General features: G+C 40.4%; 1 protein-coding gene across 4 annotated transcripts in view; it reads left to right on the top strand.

Moving 5' to 3' along the window:
- The window catches only part of Itga8 (integrin alpha 8), a 195354-nt gene that overhangs the window by 100684 nt on the left and 69166 nt on the right, over nt 1-25504 (top strand). For 3 of the 4 annotated variants that reach the window (XM_006497475.4, NM_001001309.3, XM_006497476.3), the window contains 8 exons: nt 1120-1227; nt 6868-6923; nt 7736-7890; nt 9459-9596; nt 10064-10131; nt 11682-11829; nt 18551-18643; nt 22579-22658. In XM_006497475.4, the coding sequence (XP_006497538.1) occupies nt 1120-1227; nt 6868-6923; nt 7736-7890; nt 9459-9596; nt 10064-10131; nt 11682-11829; nt 18551-18643; nt 22579-22658 (846 nt within the window). Of the gene's footprint in view, nt 1-1119; nt 1228-6867; nt 6924-7735; nt 7891-8019; nt 8033-9458; nt 9597-10063; nt 10132-11681; nt 11830-18550; nt 18644-22578; nt 22659-25504 lie in introns of all 4 variants that reach the window. The other variant, NR_138462.1, reaches the window with a different exon arrangement.

The following is a 25504-nucleotide window of genomic DNA, read 5'->3' as shown; positions in this document are numbered from 1 at the left end:
GTACAGAGGACTGCCACAGCCAGGAAGCAGGTGGGTAGGTGAATAGGAGGAGGAGGGATGAGATAGGGAGTTTTTGGAGGGGAAACTAGGAAAGGGGATAACATTTGAAATGTAAATAAAGAAAATATATAATAAAAAATTTTGTTAAAGATACAAAAAAAAAACAAAAAAGAAAATAAATATTCCTACAAAGTTAAAAAAAAGAAGAAAGAAACATGTCATCACAAAATGTCATGTTGTATTTTTAACCAATGAAAAATAAAATGACAGCATTCAAGAGAGAAAAACAAAGATTTTTGTCCTGCCCTTTACCTCTGGAGGTTCAAGTTCCACTGACCCAAGATATTGTCTGGCTGTAGTGTTTGCTTGAAAGTTCCCAAGTAACTACACTGTGCAGACAGGATAAAGAACCACTGCTCTGGGTGAAGGACAAAATGGTTCTATAAATCTATGTTCATGTGCTCAGCTAAATCTGCAAAGCTTAATTATAAAATTACTCATCATTTTGAAAAATTATCAGTGAGCCCACAATTTTCAAAATCCTCAAGTACTTATTGTGAGTCGATGTGTCTTGGGGTTGGAAAGTGGGCTCAGTGTTTAAGAGAGAGAACTTACTATTCCGGCAGAAGACCTGAGTTTGGGTTCCATCTCCCACATGGTAACTCTAGCTCCAGGACATCTGATGCTCTCTCTCTCTGGCTTCCCAAGTCACCGTCTGTATACACACACACACAATGCACATAAATAAAAGTAAAAGAAATCTTTGAAGAAAATATATGTCTCCTCAAACATGAACATAGGGCTCCAGAAACCCGTGGAGCTGTGGTACGAGCACAGCATAGTATCAGAGCACAGTGAGTCCTCTTGATAAGCAATCAAGCTGACAGATGTAATGTGCTTCACAGGCCTCCAGCATCCCTTGTTCAGACTTCTAACTCTTAGGTGGTTTAGAGATCAGTTGAGTGTGGTGCCCATTTATTCAAAACATGAGCAGGGTTCATTGTGCAAGGCTGGGCATGTTGCGTTGACAATGGCTTCTTGAGGAAGAGTTCCTTTCATCAGGAAAGGATCCGTCTGTGATTTGGGAGTTCAATTCATGCCTTGACTCTCTTCCTACAGAGCAAGGCCAGTTGTAACCGTGGATGCCCAGCTTCTGCTGCACCCGATGATTATCAACCTTGAAAATAAAACTTGCCAGATTCCAGAATTCCCTACTCCTGTGGCCTGGTAAGTTAGCCCATTCCTACACACATTCTAACATGGATTCAGATTGCCTAGAATCTTTTTTTTTCCAAAAAAAAAATACATATTTGGGTGCAGAAAGTCTGAGGTAGGGCCTGAGGTCATGCACACTGTGGATCTAGAAAAAGTCTTCAAGAGGATGTTGAGATTTCTGAATTATAGACCAAGATTGAGTGGCAAAGAGTCTGTGTTACCAGAGGAGCGCAGTTTGGTGCTAAGCTTTGACTTACACAGAGCCAGTGCTCTAACCTACAGGCTCTGAGATAAAAAGACCAAAACATTTGGGAAAAAAAACCTTAAACTTTTTCGTGGCACTCTGGATGTTATCTAAACCCAAAACACATTGAAATACTTTGACTCTTACTTTTGCATATACTGAATCTATTGAGTCTCTTTTTTAAAAAAATAAATGACCGAGTCAAGATTACTTATTTTCAGGTGCGGGAAATAGCAGTTTTGTAATTTGAGATGTACAACTAGATAGAAGTTCAGTGGTCTACAAAAGGAGATTTTTGTACCCTGAACTGTTCTTGTGGCCATGATATCCAGCTTTTGATCCAGCGTGTCACCTGAAATGACACAACTGAACTGCGTTATAACACATCCCATGAAAAAGAAAATACCAGCTTGTTTGTGAGTGTGGGGGTCCCCAGACATCAGAAGACAATGCACGGCAGGGCCAGGGCACTTCCTCTGGAAAAACAACAAAGATTTTGAGATTTTTTTTTTTTTTTTGGAGATTGATTCTTATTTGCCAGGGTGGGTGTTGTGGCAGTATCTTCAGTTCTTGAAAATATTAAAACAAAGAAAAGCTAGTGTTGACCCCGAGAAGCTATGTTCAGCCCGTCCTAGCGTGCCGCTAATAGCCCTTCAACAGGAGTTCCTATGGGAGTCCAAGTTGTGGGAGATGAAGGATCTTGAGGAAGTCTTTGGAAAACATCCTGCTGTGGCAAGCTCTTGGTGTGGAAAGGCCGGGCCTGTCCTTTAACTGCCTCTGAAAGTGGTTGGGAAATGCCCTGAGCACATTTTAAAATGGTTTTAAACCATAAAGTAGTATAATGAAACCCGATCTGAGAAAATACGGGAGAAAGCCAGCGTTTCCCCAACGCCTGGCAGGATTCAATGAACACTAAGTAGTCTGTGAGCTCTACTTGGCTGGAAACATCAGGACTCTAACGTTCTCCAAGGAGCCCCATGTTCACACCTTCAAAACCCTGGGTTTCCACACTACATTCTTTTAAGACTAATGGCAGCACTCCAGTATAGAATGTGTTTATTTTCAAATAAATGTCTTTTTCCCCTAAGAGTTTTAGTTTTATTGATTAAAGAGAGAGAGAGAACGAGAGAGAAATTGGAGTCTTTTTCAAAAGATATAGGACTATTCACTTCTGTTCAGGAAAAAAATTTTTTTTTTCTTTTTAGTCTTTGAAATTTTACCATATGTATATGGAATGAACCTTGATCCCGTACTCTATCCCTAACCCCTTCCCCTCAAGGACCCTCAGCACATCTCCCTCACAACTTCACCTACTTCTCTAGGAGTTATTTTTATTTATTTAGCCCACTCAGTCCAGTTAGAGCTGTTGGCATGTTCCTGAGCATGGGTGGGTCACTCAGTAGGGCACTGGGGACCCAGCAGTGTGAACACTGCTGAGGCACAGCTGCCCTTATACCCATCTGCAGCCAACTGCCAATAGCCCAGGCTCACGCCTTCCCTTCCCTTCAGTCAGCCATTTTCTTGTTCCCTGGAGTCACATTGCTAAGATAAAATGTAACTTGATCTGTGGACAAATTATACTGCTGTTATTTAGTTCTATCACACTACTCGTATTTAATTCAATTGTATCCTTTTCTGAAAGACACTTGATTTTCAAGTGCAAGCCTTTTCCTCATGTTTCAGAATAGTCAGATACAAAGTTAAGGGTTGAGGTTGTATCTCAGTGGTAGACTATCCTCAGAACCCAAAACCAACCAACCAGACAGAAGCTAGGAAGCAAAGAGCTGACTTGTGTAGAATGTTTGGAGGATGTCGAATGTTCTGTGGATAGTTTACCCGAAGAGTTTGAGAGGCATCTTTGCTGTGACACTGACCTGATTTCACATCAGCTTGTACTGTAGATGAACTCTTTGGCAAACTCCAGTCACAAATCATTCCTCACTTCCTTCCCTTTGGGTTTCTGTGTCATTCAGTCAGCTATCTGGCCTTGTTTTGTTGTTGTTGTTGTCGTCGTCATTGGGTTTTTGTTTTGTTTTGATTTAATATCTGCTGTTGATATTACTCAGGAAAAAGGAAATGAAATTCAGCATAATAAATATTAAGATAATTGGTTACTAATGAGAAAAACATTTTTTTTCTATTTTATGAACATAAAACAACTTAGCTATTTCTCCAATCTGAAAGAAAAGAGTTTTTCAGCTATGAGTGATACCATGGAAAAGTCAGATAATTTTCATCATTAAAGTAGAGTTGAATTGGTAATAATTGGACCAGTGAGATGGTTCAACTTGTAAAGGTGCTTGCCACACATGCCTTGGGACCTGTGTTCAGTCCTCAGACCGTAGTAAAGGTGGAAGAAAAACCAGATCTACAAAACTGTCCTCTGATCTCTACATGTTCTCCATAACATGTGTGCTCCCCAATACAAATGCCAAGTAATGCATACATGATAATAAATAAATAAATAAGAATTAGTGATTGTGCTTTGTGCTTTCATTGTTATATTGCATATGTATGTGGCATTTGTGTGCTATATGTATTGATATATGTGTGCACATGGGCATGTGGGTATGTGTACACAGGGATGTGGAGGCCACAAGTTGACACCAGCTATCTTGTTTAATCTGTCTCCATCTTAGTTTTGGGACAAGGTTTCTTAATGAACCTCAGTCTCATGGGTTAGGCTAACCATAAGCTCTAGAGCAGTGGTTCTCAACTTTCCTAACGCTGTGACCCTTTAATACAGTTCTTCATGTTATGACCCTGACCAGAAAATTATTTGCATTGCTACTTTGTAACTATAATTTTACTATTGCCATTAATCATAATGTAAATATCTAAGATGAGGGACACCTGATGTGACCCCTGAGAAAGGGTCATTCAACACCCAAAGTGTCTCCATTCACATGCTGAAACCCACTGCCCTAGAGTCTCCTCCCCTCTTCCCCACCTCCGACCCCAGCACTGCGATGGCTACTGTGGGGGTTTCATTTGGATGCTGGTGATATAAATATGGATGCTTCTGCTTCTGCAGGAGGTACTAGACCAACTGAGTATCTCCCCCCATCTGGCTTTGTATTTTAAAACCACATTTTACATTTATCTCATTTTTTTCTCATTGTATATAGCCACAAACAGACTTACACCACAAGCTCACATTCACCAGTTCATGGCGGGCAAATAGTGTGGAGATCATGTTGTGGACTTCCTGCCTTCTGTGTACAGCAGCCTATCTGCTGATAGCCTTATTTAGATAGACTCAACAAGAACACTCAGTTGGTTTCATGTAGTTTTCGTTAGGCTTCATGTTATTTTTTTTCAATAAAAAAATAATCAGATTAATAGACTTTGCTGAATTTAAACATAAATCATAGCTTAAAATTATATTTCATATTAAGTTGTATTTCACAGCTTTGCCTGACACAATTCACAATTATGTATGAACTTGATTCTTTGGAACCAAACTCATGATAAGTCTTTAGACATAGATAAGAAATATTTCTCTATGTTTAGAATGAATATGCTCATCTACTAATTAAAATTTTGAAAATTTAGTTTAGAACAGAATTATGGAAAAGCTGCCGCTTAGAAAAGACATTTCAGCTAAGCCTTCTTTGACCTCTGTTCAGGTTGGAATGCTACTCTTAGTAATTCAACAGGCTATCACAGTAAATATAGTAAATTTGAATGAAAGAAAGTTGAGGTCATCCAACTGTTAATGATATTAACAGATAGGGAGGACAAAGAAAGAAATATAGATGTACTCTGACATAATTCATAAACTGAGAATAGAGCCTTCAGCTGACAGCATTTACTAAATTCCTCCTTACCAGCCCTTTTCCATAGCTGTAACTTACTCCTTTGTGAAAGCTATATTGCTTCATCTTGTATAAAGCAATTAGTGTCTCTAAATCCATTTTAATTTTATATATTGATAAGTTCATCATAAATGTGACTTTACCTTGGAAAAGCTTCATCTATACTGAGGAATAGTGAGTCAGATATTGGTCAGTGGACCATGGTAACACACACAAAATGCTTATGGAAAAGCTGAACATGGGGGAAAAAAAAAACAAAAAACCTAATTTGAGAGGCCAGTACTGCCAGAAAATTTAAAGATGTGCTTACCTACGGACCTTCCTTGAATAATTCTAATCAAAGGAGACATTGGGTAAGCTTTGTGACTTCTCTGGGGAAGTGGTATAAACAGTTGTAACAGCACAAACATGTCAGGAAACTTTCGACTAAATGGTGTGTGGCGAATTACTTACCATGAAGGGAGACATTGACTGAAGTCACAGAGATGAATCCCAGATGTGACATATTTCTGTTACGTTTGACACAGGAAGCTGACATCCAGTTAAAGCCTGACTGGCTTTACTCTTTTGAATTCCATAGAAATTCTCAAATCATACTAGAATTTTTAGTAAAATCTTTTAGGACTGCCATTAAATCATACTTCTCTTGCATCTTTATTTTCTCGGTAATGTGCACAGGCCCTGTCTGCAGCCATGACTGTTTGTTAGCCTAGGAGGAGGTGAGAATATTTCATACACTCAGGCAGAGACAAGGGGATATTTCTCATTCAGTCTATGGCCACAGACAGGGAAAGTCTGGGTCAAGGGACAATCACAAACACCACAAACATTTCCTGGGTGGCAGATAGTGTACGCTGAAGGAGAAATTAGAAAGTGTCTTCCAGCCAGTTGTCACCGTCTTGGTATTCACATCACTGTGCACACCTAGCTGGAGTCAGCTGCTTTAACTTCCTCTCCCTCTCTTCTTTCCTCCCACCTCCATGACTATCTCACTCCTTGCAAGGTACCAAGTGCTAGGCTCCTCCCAGCAGAGGTGTTGATTGATGCTAAGACAAGCTTGCTGTTCCATGCTTCTGATTGAATGCACACGCCTCACCATGACTTCAAAGCCCTATGGTCATCAGCCAAACCATCTTTCTGGGAGCTCCGACTACACTGAAAATCTTCCAGTGCTCAAGTGGAGCCACGCCCCTGCTGTTCTCCAGGCTTTTCCATAGCGTCTCACCCTCTGCATTATACAGTTCTTTACTCCATGGCACAAGGAATACGTTCATATATTGTCATTGCATACAGACAGTGGTGGTACTGATTAATCGATTGATTAAATCTCTAGTAATATTTTCAAGTATTTGCAAAGATACCTGTTTCAGTTGTATTAGTAATTGCATTGAGCTGGCATGTGTGTGTATGTGTGTGTGTGTGTGTGTGTGTGTGTGTGTGTGCAAATTTATTCACATGTGTATCTATATGTAATTAAGAGTATAGGGGGAAGCCATGCGTTCATTTTATCTGGAAGGATGGAAGGGAACATTCTATCTCAAATTCAAAGTTTTACTAACCAATAAATTACTGACTATTGTCTTCCCACAGCTTTTCTGTAAGAGTCTGTGCATCTATAGCAGGCCAGAGCATTTCAAATACAATAGGTGAGAATATTTTCATTTTTATGCTATCCCATGACATATCTCTCTGCACAGACAATAGAAAACTGAAGAGCCCTTTATGAAAACTCGAGTTGTTATTGTATGTTTAAAAACTACCTAATTAATTCTGCTTTAATCATGGGCATCAGCTATCACAAAACATAATTGTTGGGAAAGTGGTATGCTGTATTTTTTGCATAAGTTACAAAACATAGGCTGTGAAGAGAGCTTGGTTGTGCATTCCTGCTGAGCAAGCACGAGAACCTGAATTAGGTCTTCAGTGCTCTATGACAGCTAAATGTGGCTGATGCTTCTATGATCCCAGTACTGGAGAGGTAGAGGCAGGCACTTTGCAGATATTCCTGACTGGCTACCATAGCCAAACTGGTAGGCTCCAGGCTCAATGAGAGACCCTGTCTCAAAAAATAAGTGTGTCGGGGGGATGATCATGTAAAACACTTAGTGTCAACCTCTGGCTTCCACATGCACACATACTCATAAACAACACACACACACACACACACACACACACACACACACACACACACACATACATCTGCATGAATAAACACATAAAAAAGTGGTCAAACATATGCCACATGTGCATGCAAAGCCACAAAATATTTAGATACTGGGCTTGATTTTTTTTTAATACATCAGCTTATGTGTGGTTCAACTATGACAAGAAAAGGTTTTCCTCAATCACCATCCTGAAGTGAGCCCCTTCCCCTGACAGCACTGCCTTTGCCCAATTTTTTTTTTCCCCAGCATGGTTTTGTGTACTCTCGTCTGTCTGTCTGTCTATCTTCCTTTAGCCCTGCTGGCCGAGGTGCAGTTAGATTTCCTGAAGCAAAAAGGAGCCATCAAACGGACGCTCTTTCTCCACAACCACCAGTCCCATTTCACCTTCCCCTTTGTGATGAAGCAGCAGAAATCCCTCCACTGCCAGGATTTTATGGTTTACCTTCGGGTAAGTTTTCTGGAAATCCCCTCTGGGACTTATCAAGTTCAAATCCCAATTCTAACCATTTCTATCTGGTTAACCATCATGCTTGCCATGGACATCCACATCTCTCTTTTCTCACTTTTCCGGGAGGAGACTCTGGCATAAGGTAGGATACTGTCTTGCTGACCCTGGCTTCAAAAAACCCAGTGATTTCTTCCTTTTAATCTTTACAGCTTCTTGTTTGTCTTGAACAAAATGTTGATAATAGCATCTTACTCAGGTGGTCTTTATTTTTAACTGCCTTCCCTCCCTCATATATAAAAGTTCAACATGGTTTATTTGATTTTTTTTTTTTATCCTATGTGAGTATGTCCTGTTAGATTTTATCAGGATACATTTAGAGCTGGCTTGGGAAAATATTTACACAACCAAGCTTTCATTAAAAAATAACATGTAATTGTGCTTATAAACAGGTGATATGGTTTTATAAATCCTCATGAAATTTAAAATTCAAATTATCTGGAACCCAATTATCCACTGTCCTGCTGCCAGCTGTTAGAGAGTGATCAATAGTCCCATTTATTCTCTTCCCATCAAGGCTTAGTTCACAGGGAGAATGCTAGTGAGGATTAAAGGTTTGCAACTACACTTTAGAATGAGAACCCAGGCACATGGTCCCCCTCCCCCAACTTATTAGGACCTTGGTTAGCACAACTGAAAGGCAGGATGCTGGCTGCAGGTTTAGTGCTTGGTACTAAGTGTTTAGTGCTTGGTGCTAAATGCTTTGTGCTTGGTGCTTAGTGCTAAGTGCTTAGTGCTTGGTGCTAAGTGCTTAGTGGTAAGTGCTTAGTGCTTAACACTTAGTGCTTAGTGCTTGCTTCTCTCTCCTCACTCTAGAAGGATTCCTGTTACTTTATCTGAGGCACCTTCAAATATGCTAAAGGTCTCTTGTTCATAGAAAGGCTTAAAGGAATAGCAAAGATCTTCCTCTGATCCCAAGAGAACCTTCTGGCAGCTTCATCGAAACAAAAAAACCATGTCATGATGTTCTCTGGCATGCTTGGTATATGAGTGTAATGTTTTACTCAGTGGCTTGACCAATTCCATGTCAAGTGTTATAGGTCCAGGGTACCTGAACATCTCCTCTAGACTAGTGGTTCTCAACCTTCCTAATGTTGTGGCCCTTTGATACAGTTTCTCACGTAACCATAGACCATAAAATCACTTTCATTTCTACTTCATAACAGTAATTTTGCTATGGGTATGAATCATAATGTAAATGTCTGATATACAGGATATCTGATATGCAACACTTATGAAATGGTCATTGACCCCCACCAAAGGTGTTGTGACCCACAGGTTGAGACCCACTGCTCTAGAGTATCTCAGAGCAGCCACGGCTCTAGGTGATTTCAACACTGGGTTTATGTATGCCTGCTACAGCAGACCACATACATTAGCACCCAATTCATCATGCTGTGTTGAACATTGTCCTTCACTACCACTGACAGGAGTCCAGGGTTGCCTGTTTGTCAGAGACTTACATCTTGCAGTCATTTCACGAGCCTGAGCTGGTGTTTGCCTTTTCTTAGGATGAAACTGAATTCCGAGATAAATTGTCTCCAATCAACATCAGCCTGAACTACAGTTTGGATGATTCTACCTTTAAAGACAGCCTGGAAGTGAAGCCAATTTTGAACCACTACAGGGACAATGTAGTTACTGAGCAGGTGAGTCTTTGAGGCAAGAGTCTGAAGGCTTTTCCTTGCCATTCTCTGGAGAGAGCTGTCCCTATAATCTGGAGATGAAAGTCAGACCCTTCTATTTCCACCTGCACACAGAGGTATATAGCATTAGGGGCATGATCCTAGCATGTTTCCTTATGAGACTTTTAGAAACCTTTCTCCCCTAATTAAGATTTAATTTATTCAAATGTAGTAGTACTGGAAGCAATGTAACCAGTGATCCTCTCAATAGTGTTGATGAGCATCATCTACAGACATCTCAGAACAATCTGGAAATAAAATAAGATCCATCATCCTGTCACTTTCCGTCACAGCATGTGGGGTTGTGTAGACTTCTGTGAAGCAGCAGGAAAGCTTAGGTTCAGCTGATGGAATCCTTTATGATCGGCATGAGGAAGGATGTGAGTTGAGCTTTCTCAGATTCTTTCTGATGCTTCCCTCACTTAACACAGGCTCACATCCTGGTGGACTGTGGAGAAGACAATCTATGCGTTCCTGACTTGAAGCTGTCAGCTAGACCGTAAGTTTAAATAAGTAAATGTGTGCACCACACCTGGTGGTCTCTGGGTGTTTACTTAAAGCTTCTTTGGAGAAAGTATATGCTTCCAAGAAATGGAGGCGGGAAAGTGACTCGGGGATTTCCTTAGCATGGCCACACTTGGGATTTGCCTCTGATCTGGTCAGTTCCCTATCACTGGGGTCAAGTGACACCGCCTGAGATCTTGCCTGGGCCAGTTCATCTTTCAGCAAGCATCAGAGTGTTCTTGTTGAAAGTAAACTCATATGTGGTGTGGCTCGGGTTCTATTTACTTACCTTAGTCAAGTGAGAAAGGGTTCAGTCCACACCTTAACCAAACTTGTTTTTGTAGCACCCCATGATTCAAAGGCCTCCTTAAAACTGTCAAAACAAAATTGATTTTCATTTACTGGGGGTGGGGGAGACTTAAAAGACACACTGGGGGTGGGGGTCAAGCAGAAGGTGTCAGAATGTCAAATGGGAATCAAAGGGCTCACAGTGGGGTGGGGGGGGGGACCACTGACTCTGGAGTTGGTGACTGCACTGCTTGCTGCGTGCAGAAAGAAATAGTAGTTGGAGCTGAGACATCATCAATGGGTGGAAAAGCAGGGCTGTTCTCCCCACACCCCCAGGAATGCTTGAACTACCAGCATTTGGAATCTGCTTGCTAATCTCTCAAGGGGACTTGCCCCAAAGTTCATAATTTAATAAGTGTCAAAAGCAATAGCTTTGAGGTGGGGTCAAAAGTGGAAGAGGCATTTCTGAACATTGGTTTCATTTGGAGTTCAAAGTGAACTAAGTTTCCTTAAAATACTTCAAAACCCTCCCTCAGCCACTTGAGATCCTGTTTCGCCTGCCTGGTTTGCCCTCTTGGCATCCTTGTTGCTGGGCATCCTCCCTCCATCACTGTCTAAAGGAGCTCACTGTCTCTCCCTGCAGCTCACTCTTCTGCTAATGTGTGCTCTCAGTGATATGAAGGAGCTGGGACGCTTCATTCTGGTTCCAAAGTCAAATGTTAAGTTTGCAGGAATTTGGTAGCCAGCCACTTTGTGTGTTGATGGCTTCAAATTGGTCAGGGTGGGGGGCGGGGGCACAATACTGGAGTCCACAAATAATATGTATCAATTTTATTTTTGAGAACAAAATGTTAAATAGTAGCTTGCACACCATGGAGCATTATCAACTCCCCCATTCAGAGGTTGTTCTCTTAAACCTCCCTACAGGCTTTGCAGGACCATCTCCCTTCTTTCTCAGCCCTAGCCTTCCATTTACCAGTTTCTCTCTCTCTCTCTCTCTCTCTCTCTCTCTCTCTCTCTCTCTCTCTCTCTGCTAAATCACTGTATTTCTTGGTCGGTTTGTTTGTTTGTTTTGAGACAGACTCCTGCTATGTAGCACAGTAGTCCAGGATGGTCCCAAACTTCCAATTCTCCCATCCCAGTCTCCTGAGTGATTAGATTTACAGGCACACAATATTTAAATATCTTAAATAGAATATTCATGAATCCAGTGCTGTAGGGTTTGCATAATCATCCTTTTTAAACTGTATTTTTTAGAGATAAGCATCAGATAATTATTGGCGATGAAAATCACCTAATGCTCATAATAAATGCAAGAAATGAGGGAGAAGGGGCCTACGAAGCCGAACTCTTTGTTATCATCCCCGAAGAAGCAGATTATGTTGGGATTGAGCGCAACAACAAGGTAAGGCTGGAACCCATGCAAATATAAAGTCCAGTGAGCAAGACTGAGTCTTTCCTCTGTCAGCTCATAACAGCAACAAGGCAGGGAGAAGGTGGCTGTGAAATAGTAAAGTCTCTCTCAGGCACAGTACAAAGATGGCCAAAGACCGGGAGCTGAAGAGAGACAGAGAAAAGGCCAGCCAAAGAGGCAGATGACTCATTTCTCAGGCTAACCCTCTCTCCTCATTGCCTTTTCAAACCCTGGTTTGAGTTCCTCTAAGTTCCAAGCAGATCGAAGGAGGTCTGGTTTTTATTATCGGTGATGGAAGAAGAGCCAACCAGTCCCGCTGAGCACTGATAACAGCCGGGACAGGAACTGCAAAGAAAACAAATTCATTTCTTTCTTTTTAGTCCGAATTTTTGGGACTGAGACCAGAGAAGGGCCTGTTTCTTCCTTGTGCACCAGTCTTCAATGTTGCTGTTTATTGACAAGGTACCAGGGCTATTTATGCTGAGCATAAATTTTCTGGATCATTATCAGAGCATGATTCTTCCCACTCTGTGTGTCCTGGGAACCTGTCATAGTCTTAATCGTTTCATCTGACAAAAAAACAAAAAACAAAAACATTCTAACTAGTCCAGTAATCCTAGCAGCCAGGAGGCTTGGGCTAATGGATCCATGATTTGAAGACCTGCCCATGCTACAAATCAAACTCAGTAAAAAGACTGAAACAAATAAGCAATCAAGCAAAAGCATCATTGTAAATGCTTGGTAAACTGACAGTCCCTCCATTTCAGAGTATTTGAGATGCTCAATTAAGGGCAGAAACTAAGGCTCACATTCTTTCACAGGCATAAAAATAACATAGGCACTCAATAAATGCTTGCCGATGGATTTATTCAGCTGAAATTTATTATGTGTCTACCACTTTCTCAAGACCACATGTTATAAGGGACTTTCACAGCCTAATGACTGAACTATGTCATGGAAAGTGATCTGTCTGGTGTGATGCTGTCAGCCTTGAGCCTTTAAAAACCTGTAACCAGAGCCTGATGTGGAGATGTATCCTACAGTCCTAGCGCTTGAGAGGGAGAGACAGAATAATCACAAGTTCAAGGCCAGGCTGTACATAGACGACCCTGGAGATAGATAGGTAGGTAGGTAGGTAGATAGATAGATAGATAGATAGATAGATAGATAGATAGATAGATAGAGAATTGGATAAGGAAGAGAGAGAAGAAAGTTAGGGGACAAAAATCCTCTATTTCCATTTCTAGTCTCATGGATTCTTGTATTTGTTGAATTATTTTCTCAATTAAAAATAAAAGAAAATTGAACCAAACAGCAATCAAGTGTCTTTGACACTTAAAATCATTACGCATTTCTCTTGAAGAAAGTAGTTTAAAAATATCTCCACTCATCAGGTTGTATCCCAAGCCTTTTCCTGCCAATGATACCTTAATAAATTGTTTTAAAATGATCAGGCAGAAGCAGTTAAACCCATTCTCATCGGCAGCAACAACAATTAGCGGGAAACCTTCCCTGCTGTTCCTCATTGCTCTGGCAGTTCCCCTCCCCTACTGCAAGCCTTAGCATCTGTTTGTATTCTGATATCTCCAAGGACTGATCTCAAATCCTCACTTCACACTTCACGGTACTCCACACTTGTTCCTTGGTTGATGTTATTTCAGTATATAAAAACTAGAGGGTAGTGAAACACATCCCACATATCTGTGGTAGGCTTTTCAACTGAAAGTGCCATCTCGTAATTAAACTTCTGCAAGCAAGAGGAACAAAAAAGAAGAAAGGCTAAAGAGATGGCTCAGATGCTACGAGCACTAACTGCTCTTATAGGAGACCCTGTCAGATCCTATTAGCCCTGTGACTCCATCTCCTAGTGATCTGACAACCTCTTCTGTCCTGCATGTCTATAAACACGCGAGAGCATAGACTCACCTCCAAACACACACACACACACACACACACACACACACACACAAGCACATACAACTAAAAATAAGCCTACTAAGAGAGAGAAGAAAAATGTCACCTACAAATCTTTATGTGCAAATGATACGTAAACAAATACAAACATATAGCTTAAATGTGTTATTTTCAAAAAAATATGTCTGGGCTCCCATATATTTTCATTTTCATCCAGGTTGTTGTTCACTGGGTTGCAAAAGAAAATACCAGAGAAGCTTATCACTCTATTGTAACACACATTGTAACAGGTATTAGCCATAACCTTGACTTAGTGCTAAGGTACCCCCAATTTTTTTAAACCCTTTGTCAGTGCCCCTTGGATAGAGACTTTACTGGATCTTTACATCTTCCAAGGGTAAACGATATTGTGTTTTAACTAGTTTGAAGTTTCTGACCTTCTAAATCTATACTCAGCATAAGAACTTTGATTGTATGAAAGGTTTGCCACATGAGGACGTACAGTAAGTATTACCTGATAGTGAGTTTTTGTGTTCTCTCTTGGGAAACTTTGACCTTCTAGAAAAATGAAATTAAAATGTCTATGCTATTGCAATTATATATACGATCAAATCTACCATTTGAACCAGTATATGATATGTGGTGTGTGTGTGTGTGTGTGTGTGTGTGTGTGTGTGTGTGATGCATGCATGTGTCCATATGTGTGCACATGCACTCACCCATATACAGATGCATAGTGTATATGTCAGGTGTATCATATGCTGGTGTATTCAGGGGCTAGAGGTTCATATCAGGATACCTTCTTCAGAATACACTTCCTCACTCCTTAATTGTGTTAGGAAGTTTCAGCCATGAAACCTGCATCTAGCTCTGTTAACTAGACTAACTAGCCTGTGAGCCTCTGGAGTCCACATGTCTTCACCACACCACACCCCCAACCCCCAGTGGGGAAACCTGCCGCCATTCCTCGCTTTGATGTGGATGTTGGGAATCCAAATTTAGCTCCTCATATCTGTGCAGGTAAGCACCTTAATGTACCAAGCCATCTCCCTGGCCCAGTTTAACTATCATTACTACACACACACACACACACACACACACACACACACACACACACTGCTATATAACCACCACTACCATCCAACTCCAGAACTCGTTTTCCCAAGATGAAGCTCTGTGTTCATGTGAAAACGAATTCTCTATTTCTTCTCCTCCCCATTAGATGCTTTCCTTCTATCCATCTGTGATTTGGCTATTCTAGATACTTTGCACGTCCCAATTCAAATCTCTCCCAATCGCCTTACCCTTGCCATTCTCCACCCCCTTCTCTCCCCTACACCCACATGGCTCTCGCCTTCATTTTCTGTCTCAGGGAGTGGTACCTACATCCACCTAGTGTCCACAGCTTCAAACCAACCTGAAATCTGCCTGGCCCTTATCCTTCGCTCCAAGTACTAAAATTGCTGCTGCCTTCCTCCAGGCTGACATGACTTAGACAAGAATATTACCCTACTCTTCTTCCATTTCCCCATCTCCCCCTCCAGACTCTTTGCTACGCAGGGACCATCTTTCTAACAAGCAAGTCTGACTATGTTAGCATCTGTCTTAAAGTTCTCCATTGCTTTCTGGATCAGATTCAGATCCTTCAGAGGGTTAACCCTTCATGTTCTTTCTTCTCCTTGTGTCATCAGCATCTATTTCACACACACACACACACACACACACACACACACACACACACACCTCAAATTCCAGGTGGTGTGAATTTCTGTTCTGTCCCCCTTCATGCTCTTCTCCCAGACACACTAACTCTAAAATTTCACCCTCTTCAGAGACCTGACTCCTTTCTACTAAAGAAGACAATCAGCACTTACTGTGCAGTTGTGATGCTCTGGGTTCTGCTCTGAGCTCTTGCATGCATTGAATTTACATGATCATGATAATGACCTTACAGGGAAAAAGCAAATTTGTTCTAGGTTTCATAGATAAGAAGACAGTAGCGTACTCCAACTACATGGTTGTTGTATTGCAGAACCAAGACTCAGGTCTCAGCTGTTTTGAATTTCTGACAAGCCCTGCTAGCATCAGCTCAGATGCTACCTTCTCCAGGATGCCCTCTCTGGTTGCATAAATATGCAATAAATATTCTTTAAATCCTACTTTCTAATTTAAAAAAAAAACCACCTAACTCTTCAGTAGTTATGTTTTCATTGCTTGCTACAAGTCACCTGTTAGAATTGTTACAATGATTGGAAATTCAGTAAGGACATGGGAGTCTTGTTTACCTATTAAGCAGCAGGCCCAAGATAAATATTTTTAGTGAATGAATAACGGAGTGAATAATATTCTAAAAGCTATAAATGGATTAGTACAAAAATGTCCCTGGAACCACTGAGAAAAATAATCTAGAAATGTCTAGAAAAACAATTGGCCTCTCTTTTCATCAGCGAGAGGAAATAAAGGCGAAACAAAGAAAAGAGGGTAGAGGTGATGTGGGAGGGGAAATGTTTCCATTGATATCAACTGCTTCTTGAAAGCTGAGAAAATGTACATGTGGGAGCTGGCAAGATGGCTCAGCAGTTAAGAACATGTATTACTCTTGCTGAGGACCTGGGCTTAGTGTCTATCAACGACATATTAGCTCAAAACTATCCATAATGCCAATGCCTTCTTCTTGCCTCCTTGGGTACCAGGCATGCAGAACATATACAAACATATAGGCCAAAAACTCACAACACATATAATAATTTTTATTTTAAAAATAAAAATTTTAAAAGTCCTTGTCAATTTTATGAACAGTAGAAACTAAAACCCTTAGCTATAATCGAGGGGAATATGGATACTTGCAAAAGCTTTTTATTTTTGTTTTGCCTTCATGATTAGTAATTTTGGGGTGAAACATCTCTGTATGGTCACTCTCAGTTATGAGCTATAAAGATTAATACCTGACACCTACCTTTGAGTAATGAGATACTACTAACTTTGGAAAGATGCTTTTTAGCTCCTTCACCATACCAAGCATGCCTTCTGCAGGGTATTTGTAAAGAGCTTTTGATAAATGGTGCCTCCAAGCTTTATGTGTGTGCACACATGTGTATGCATGCATGGGAATCCCTGGGTAATGATCAGAGCAGGCATCTCTGTGTAGTCTTCTCTTTAGGAGACAATGTGTGAGCTGCTTCTGATCTTCTCTGCTGCTTTGTGTAGACCCTGCTCCAGATATTGAGACGGGGCAGCTCTGCCCGCCTAAAGCTTACACACTCAGATGTATAGTTATAAAATTCTTCATGAAGAAATTGGAGGGTTCTGTTTTGTTTTGTTTTCCTTTGTTTGGAGGCGGGTTGGCTGGGGTCGGGGTGGGGGCTGTGTCCCTAAAGGAGAAGGGAACAGAGAAACATTTCTAAAGCCTTTACTTGAAAACCTGATATTGTTTCCTTTTATGTAAAAACCCCAGAAACACTAACAATGAACAAAGTATCATTGCCAAAGAAAGCTTCATCTATTTAGTTCCCAGAATTCCCCCTAAGTACTCCATTGTGAAAGCCATCCATGTTACTTTCATATCTTAGGGGCTGAAGGTGGCAGCCCACAGTTTGATGACATATAGGGAAATGGTGGAGTATGTAAGAAGTTGTCACCAAATACACCATCAGGTTTTGAGGGATGGAAAGAGAATTAGGTGGAAAGTGAATAATGGAGTTCCAGGCCATGGCTGTAACACAAAGACAAAGGTGGACCTGGGAGGGGCAGAAGTCTGCAAAGGGAAGGCTTAAGAGTTATCCAGCAACGAACAAGAACCTCTTCCAATTGGAGTTACAGGAAGGACACATAGAGAAAGAACCAGTTAAACATAAATCTAAAATATTAGTCAGAGAACATGTTGGGGTACAGTTCAGGTGGCACTATTAAATCAATATGTATATGTCACATAGATATGGAAATGCGTCAGTGAGATCTGAGAGGCTTTGATGGTTTCATTCTTTCTTTCTTTCTTTTTTTTTTTGTTTTTTGTTTATTTTTTTGGTTTTTCGAGACAGGGTTTCTCTGTATAGCCCTGGCTGTCCTGGAACTCACTCTGTAGACCAGGCTGGCCTCGAACTCAGAAATCCGCCTGCCTCTGCCTCCCAAGTGCTAGGATTAAAGGCGTGTGCCACCCCGCCCGGCTGCTTTGATGGTTTCATGCCTAAAACTCCAAACCCAAGGATCCAACACTCTCTTCTGGCCTTTAAACTCATTCAAACATGTGTGTGTTCACACACACACACACACACACACTCCAAAAAACAACAATTTTTTTTTTCAAAAAAGAAAATACCATAATAAAGCTATTCTTTAGTATGCTAACCTAAGAGTTTTTTTTTTTTAAATCACATTTGATATGTGAAAAATTGAACCCCTACAACTAGCCACAGAGACATAATAACAGCACACATCCCTGTTGCTTCTCTCCTGTGGTATTAATGTAAGGACTAAATCTGTTTGCTTATATGTTATTGCTTTTTTTTTTATCTTAATGCTCAGAGTCTAACATTAAGGTTAATGAAAATACAAAATGTTCACATAAATATCATTTGAGCCTCAAATTCCGCAACAAAACACGTCCTCAGACAACTCTTCCTGAAGTTTAACGTGTCCTGGTGTTTTCTATTGAGTCAATGGTAGCAGATCAACTGTGTGCAGCGGGACCCGCACAGGTGTTTGAAATCAAGGGGAGCGCTCAGGCCTCCCACACTGCAGGCCACAGGATGGAACTTACTCTGCCCCTGACCCCCACGGTGGTGTTCTTTTCTCCTTACAGGGACTGAGGCCCCTGAGTTGTGAGTACAAGATGGAAAACGTGACCAGGATGGTGGTGTGTGACCTTGGGAACCCGATGGTGACTGGAACAAATGTAAGAGAGTGCCAGCAGGCCTTACTGATCTTGGGCTAATTGGATTTTACAGAGGACTAATGGAAAACTCACCAATTAGCACTCAGCAAACAGCAGCCAGAGCAGATTGGGCAGGAAATTGCCAGCATGGAAGGATTTAGCATTTTAACCTCCATGGGGTGATAATGGCGAGTCAGATACACAAACTGATCTTGGCTTTCACACACTTTCTCTGTAGACTACACATTACATCTTATAGTTACAGTAGATTTTTAAACTATAGTGCTAAGTTTAAGAGCTTTAAAATAAGCTACTTAGGAGGGCTAAAGATGTAGCTCACTTGGTAGGATGCCTGTCTAGCACACACAAAGCTCCGGGGTTTGATCTCAAGTACTGAGTAAACCAACCAACCAGGAGTGGGGCCTGGAATGCCAGAACCCAAGAGCAGGCAGAAAGAGGAGAATTTATTTGGAATCATCCCCAAGGTACATACAGTGAGTTCAAGGCCAGCCTGTGCTGTATGACACTCGGTCCAAAGTGGGGGAGGGGTAATTTCAAAATATATTAGCAAAGAAACCTCTTTTTCAGTATTCCTTCCATACAAATATAACAGTATTTTCGTGTTTAAAATAATCATATTCTGGTTTGTGAGTGATCTTTACTAGGTCTAGGTTTGAAAAGGAGCCAGAGAGAGGCCTCAACAGTAAGAGGGCTCAGTGCTTTCTTCCTGAGGATTAGATTTCAGTTTTCAGCACCCATGGGGGGCAGCCCCCAACTAACCTATAATTCTAGCTCCAGAGGATCCGATCCCCTCTTTTGATCTCCATGGCCTCCCTTGTCATCTGCACACATGCGACATACACAGACACACACACAAACCAATCAACCAATCAATCACATTTTAAACAAAATACATTTGAAAAATAATACAAAGGCTCCTTGCAATGAAAGAAAACTGGGCCCATTAATGACCTCAGGATACCTGCAGGCAGAAAAGTTACTTTACCCACCTACAGTTTGAATAAAGAAGGGCAACAGCTCATAATCAATATAGAAGTAGCAATCTTGAGGTCAGAGAACAGATTCTGAAACCTGAAAAAGTCACACAATTAAATCACAATAAAGAGAATATGACCCTCTACTTAAAATTGGGTGTTTCTGTCATCAGTGAAATTGCCTGTTTGCAAAGAACTTTGTGAGAATTTACGACTAGGCCTGTGTGAGAATGTTTCCCCTGGCTGACTCTAAACAGTGATGCCCCTTGGCCATCCTTTAAAGGGAGCTCTGGGGTCAATGTAACTTATCCCGAGCATCTCTGAGGGGGTCCAGAGTCTTATATTTCAAAGATGCTGATAAGTCTTCTAGCAAATAAATCTTTTATCCCAGTGTTTCACAAACTTAACTGAATATTTGCAACATTTTCTTAAACATCTCTTCCCAACTTATACTTTAGGACAGTGTGTATATCAAATAATAGTTTTTCCTCTTTACATTATTGCATTGCCATGCTCTTGAGTACTTAAAAAAATGTGGCTAGCTGGGATACTATAGACTTACATATATATATATATATATATATATATATATATATATATATATATATATTAACTTAAAGAAACATTTTAATACAGGTCAAATTCCCGTAACAGATTCCCAGTAGTTCCCATAGATTGAATGTCTTCTATGTTCCAAGCCCAGACCCTTGAATAACTACTTTAATGTTACCTTACTGCATTTCACCTATTTTTCTAGACAAGAACACTCTGGTCTGAAAAAGTCAAACACATTGCCTGAAGTCACACAGATGATGAAAGGCAGAAACAGGATGCCAACCAGGCCTGACCACAAAGCCCGTGTTCTATCTGGTCTGCAATGTTGTGGGAAGAACTTGAGTGAAGCTAATGAGCTGCAGATGGGATATTTACAAAGGAGATATGAAAGATAGGCTGCGCATCCCCCATTAGCATCCCCTCAGTTAGAAACTAGCAACCTCTCTTGCCAGTTTTCAAGGAAATAAAGCCAACCACTTGATATGATATAGAGATATTTACCTAAAGACAAGAAAAAACCAGTTTGGCACGAGGGTATCAAGGCCTGCATCTACAGACACAGTCACTCATTCCTGTTCAGTATTGAGAGTATTACATCTAGACTGCAGATGGTCTAAAATCACCATAGCTATGACTAACAGTAGACTAAAAGCTGCCCACTTGGCCATTCTGAGAAAAGGGTGTAAATAGCAGAATAGTCTGAACTATGGAAGTGTTTACGTGAGAGGCCATCTATCTATTTCACCAGCAAATAAGCTCAAAAAGGCAGGGAAGTAAACTGTTTAGATTCGTTTATCTCCAGGTTCCCTAGTAGAAGAAACCTAATAGGTTTCTTATCTTGCCCTTTAATGCCCTCAAACACATCTAATTTTCTTGCTTTCTGTTTTGTTATTAAACATGCTGATTCACCTGCACCTTCATTTTGTACTTTGAAAACACTGTCTGGCCATGGAGTGGAGCAAATTACAGATGGAAATGGAGTCCTGGTATTTACAAAAGTACAAATAAATAAATCACCAGGAATACTTACCCCAGGCCTAATATTTTAAGAGTCAGAAAAAAGTGGCATTTATTTTAACTTAATTTTGTCAAGTCTTTAAGTCAGAAGTCTGACTTAAAATTTTAAAGGGAAAAGTGGTTTGCATGTAGCTGCCATGGTGACATAAAATAGTTAGTATATGCTAGTAAGGATCATAACTTGCAAATTTCTCTAAAAATCAATAGCAAAAGAGATGGGCCAAAATCTTTTTAGTTAATATATGCAATTTAAAAAAATACTTATTCTATTTTATTTATGTGTATGTGTATGAGAAAGTATATGCCCACATCTGCTAACAGGACCCTGATATAGCTGTCTCTTGTGAGGCTATGCCAGTGCCTGGCAAACACAGAAGTAGAGGCTCAGAGTCATCTATATGATGGAACACAGGACCCCCAATGTAGGAGCTAGAGAAAGTACCCAAGGAGCTGAAGGGGTCTTCAACCCTATAGGAGGAACAATATGAACTAACCAGTATCCCCAGAGCTCGTGTCTCTAGTTGCATATGTAGCAGAAGATGGCTTAATCGTCCATCATTGGGAGGAGAGGCCCTTGGTCTTGCAAAGATTATATGCCCCACTACAGGGGAATGCCAGGGCCAAGAAACGGGAGTGGGTGGGTTGGAGAGAGGATGGGGGGAGAGTATAGGGGAATTTCAGGATAGCATTTGAAATGTAAATGAAGAAAATATCTAATAAAAATTGTTTTAAAAGTATTTTCAGGATGCAAAATACTAAGAGCAATATTTACAATTTGGACAATAAAGGAAAACAAAGAAACTCACACAACCATTACCCCAACCTGACGGTAGCATATTCTTCTGGAATATTTCCTTACAGTTCACTCCCACTGCTTTCAAACACATAGTAATTTTGCTTGTGTAGATTTTCCAAACCATAGCTAACATGCATGACATGCAGAAGGCTGTACATTTATTTCTTCATAGAGCATCATTAGAAGTATCACCCACCTCATTGCACTGATGCCACAGCTGTGATCTCTACAACTACACCAGTGTCTATCAAACATAAGCATCACAGCTCTCTAAATCTTATATATTTGTATTATTGGAATTTTTGCATCAGGGAGGAAACAGAGGAGAGGTTATAAGGAGAGAGAGAGGAAGAGAAAGAGAGGGGAGAGAGGGTGGAGGGAGGAGAGAGAGGGAGAAAGAACATGTATTGAACTGAATCTTCTGGGCCCTGTGGTCTCAGTGCAGATGTCTTGCCTCCCAGACATCCAGAGCAGGAGATAAAGGCTATGGTGGTGACTGGAATAGGGGTTACTAAGGAGAAACTGTCACACTGTGTAAGGGGTCCTCCTGTGAATACCTTTGTGTCCTATGTGTGTTGTTTTTTTGTTTCTAGTTTTCTCTGGGCCTCCGATTTGCTGTTCCTCGCCTTGAGAAAACAAATATGAGCATTAACTTCGATCTCCAAATCAGAAGGTTAGACTTCTACATGCCAACTTTGTTGACATCACTTGTTCTCAAATGAAAATATGCATGGTGGCCAAGAACGTGCACATTAAAATTTCTCCTAAAATGAGAATCTAGACTTTCACAGACCCATTCTTCTTTATTATTATGAATTATTTCAGCTCTTTTGATATTGTGCTTTTTGAAAGTGATTAAATAATATAGGCCAGGGTGTAAAATAGTCAGCTTTGTGGTCTTGAGCAGCTTCCCAGTCCTGCTGACTTACTTCCACTCTGTTTCCTTCCATATACAGGGCTGTTGTGCTATACTGTAAAGGACTGTACTACACTATACTATATATAATGAAGTCCTGAACCCTCTCTTACCAGATGTATTGAGCAGCCAGTCAGTGGCTAATCTCTGGGGCAAAATCTAAAGAAAAAAGATAGATCTTGCAAGTGAAATCTATGATTTCCTAAATGTTCAAAAGGGGCTAAGTCTAAGAATGGTCTGAGTGGTTGTTCTGTGATAGGTCAAAGGTGATATAGCCCTGTTTGCGGACTGGGCCATTCTCTAACAACCTTGAGCCATGCAGACAGCTGTCTATGGCTGACCTATTCAAATATGTGGCCATGACTTTGCCCTTTCATTGTCTATTCTGTTTGTTATTTTGTAGCCAGAGATATTTCATGAAGAGAAAGGCCTACAAAGAAATAACACATTCAGGCTGGGATTTCCCAGATATGGGCTTCAGTACAATGAATTTAATGGTCCTGACTCACTGAAACAAATAGAAATGAAATAGATAAAATGTGATATAATTAGTATATAAAATATATATTGTAGTATAATTGTCTTGTATGTGAACCATTCCTCATTGAAAAATATAAATCACTACTAAGATGCTCTGTCAAATGGACCTTTTTACTTTTTCAGTCAAGCATTTTAAAAGCTTTTAAAACATTGATATAGATGTTATATGGTATGTTCCACAATCATTTATATCTTGACTAGTATATGGAACCCTTGTTGTAACCGTATGAATAGCTGTAAACTTGGTGTCTGTTACTTGGTTCTCAAGTAGTATGTAATATACCTTAGTGTCTTATAAGAGGAAGTGATATTAGAGTGTGATAGATTTTATGATAATGACCCTGAGTGGCAGATTACTTTCTTACACCAATTAAAGTTATGTCCACATAAGGCTTAGAGAAATCTTAGGATAAGAATGTAACCGATTAGATCTAAAATGTGTTAGCACTTTGTCTCCCTGTCCCCATTCAAAGCCTGATCCAGTTTTCTAGGGAAGGAAGTCTAGCTGGCTCAGATGTTCATTTCTTACCATAATTGGCCCCTTCTTGGATGTAAGTGATTTTCTGTGACTCCTAGAACTTTAAATTTTTTATCTATATTAATGATGGGGTCTGATTCTTTTTTAATAATTCTTCATTCTATTCAAAGATTATTAAAGCAATTCTTCACATCCACCAAAATAAATATTCCTCCAAAGATCCACACGGTCCCCAATTCTTCAACTTTTAAAATCCCATGAGTGTGTATTACTAAGCTTAAAGGGAGGAAATCTTAAAGTGAAGACATTGATATCACCTTAGCCAGAAGCCTGAAGCTTCCGTTTCTCCCCATCAATGTTGACGGTAGTGATTCTTCATAGGCATAAAGCCTATGTCACTCGGGGAAAGACACTTCTCTTATAAAAGGCACATAGCCCTCATCTAGGAGGACCATCCAGGACTAAGATACAAAGCAAACCCATTGCTTCCCTCTTGGTTTTTAGATAAGAGAACTGATGCAAACCGTTTCTTGCCAAAGGAACAAGAGGTCCTATATAATGTCCTGAGTGAGCCTCCCCAGAATCCACAATACAGATCATAGTTTAAGCAATGAATCATCAGTGAAGGATTGAATCTAGTAGAATCAGAAATGACCAAATGATCAACCTTCGCGTTCTTCTAAAAACAAGTCATAATCATATTCCATTTCTGCTCATGACAGTTGCAACTGTTTTCAAAATTATAAAAATGCAGGGAAAAACCCTCAGGGTTTAAATTTCCAAAATTATTTGAGAAATAAAAGAATTTGAGGGCAGCTCATACAAAAATACTATAACGTATTTGAAAGGTGTTTATTTGTTTGCTTTCCTGGCTAGTTCCAAAGATGTAAAAGCTCACTGAGGTGGCTTTGCATTCAAGTTAAATGTGTTCAAACAAAAAAATAAATTAAATCAAATGCTCCACAGCCTATACTCTACCACAACCCACGACAAATGCCTGTTTCTATAAACTAAAGTCAGGAGATAAGTTGGCTTTATATATTAATAGCACTTAAAATATTTCCTGTTGCCAAATAAAGGCATTAAATGGTCTCTCAAAGCCCTGGATCTATATGGGGGAATTCCTGCCCACCCTGAATGTCAGGACACAGTTTTACACACACACCACACACACACACACACACACACACACACACACACCTTTGGAAGCATTCTTGAAGTTGCTTTCTCAGCAAAGGTTAGATGACATGTTTGCATGTAGCTATGGTATTAATTAGTGAAGGAAGTTTCCTTCCAGGAAAGAAGTCCAGGAAGCAGCTGAGTTGTATATGAAGCCAGGTCCTTCCTTACCAGGAGACTTTATCAACACTGTGAGGACAGAAAGCGCTGGCATACTGGGAAGGAAGCAGTCTCATTAAGTGAGCAAGGACTGCTCGATGACAGCCATTGCTCTTGCTGAATTCCAAGGGAGATGGCTCCACAGATGAAGTACCTGTTGCCAAGCTTGATCTCCAGCTTAGTTCCCCAGAACCTCCATGGTTTTATGAGAGAGAACCGGCTACTACAGTGATTTTCTGATGGCCAC

Source organism: Mus musculus, chromosome 2 (genome assembly GCF_000001635.26).
Source record: "Mus musculus strain C57BL/6J chromosome 2, GRCm38.p6 C57BL/6J".
In the NCBI taxonomy this organism is placed as follows: domain Eukaryota; kingdom Metazoa; phylum Chordata; class Mammalia; order Rodentia; family Muridae; genus Mus; species Mus musculus.
Note: the sequence above shows the minus strand (reverse complement) of the source record. Positions and strands in the feature narration are given on the sequence as shown.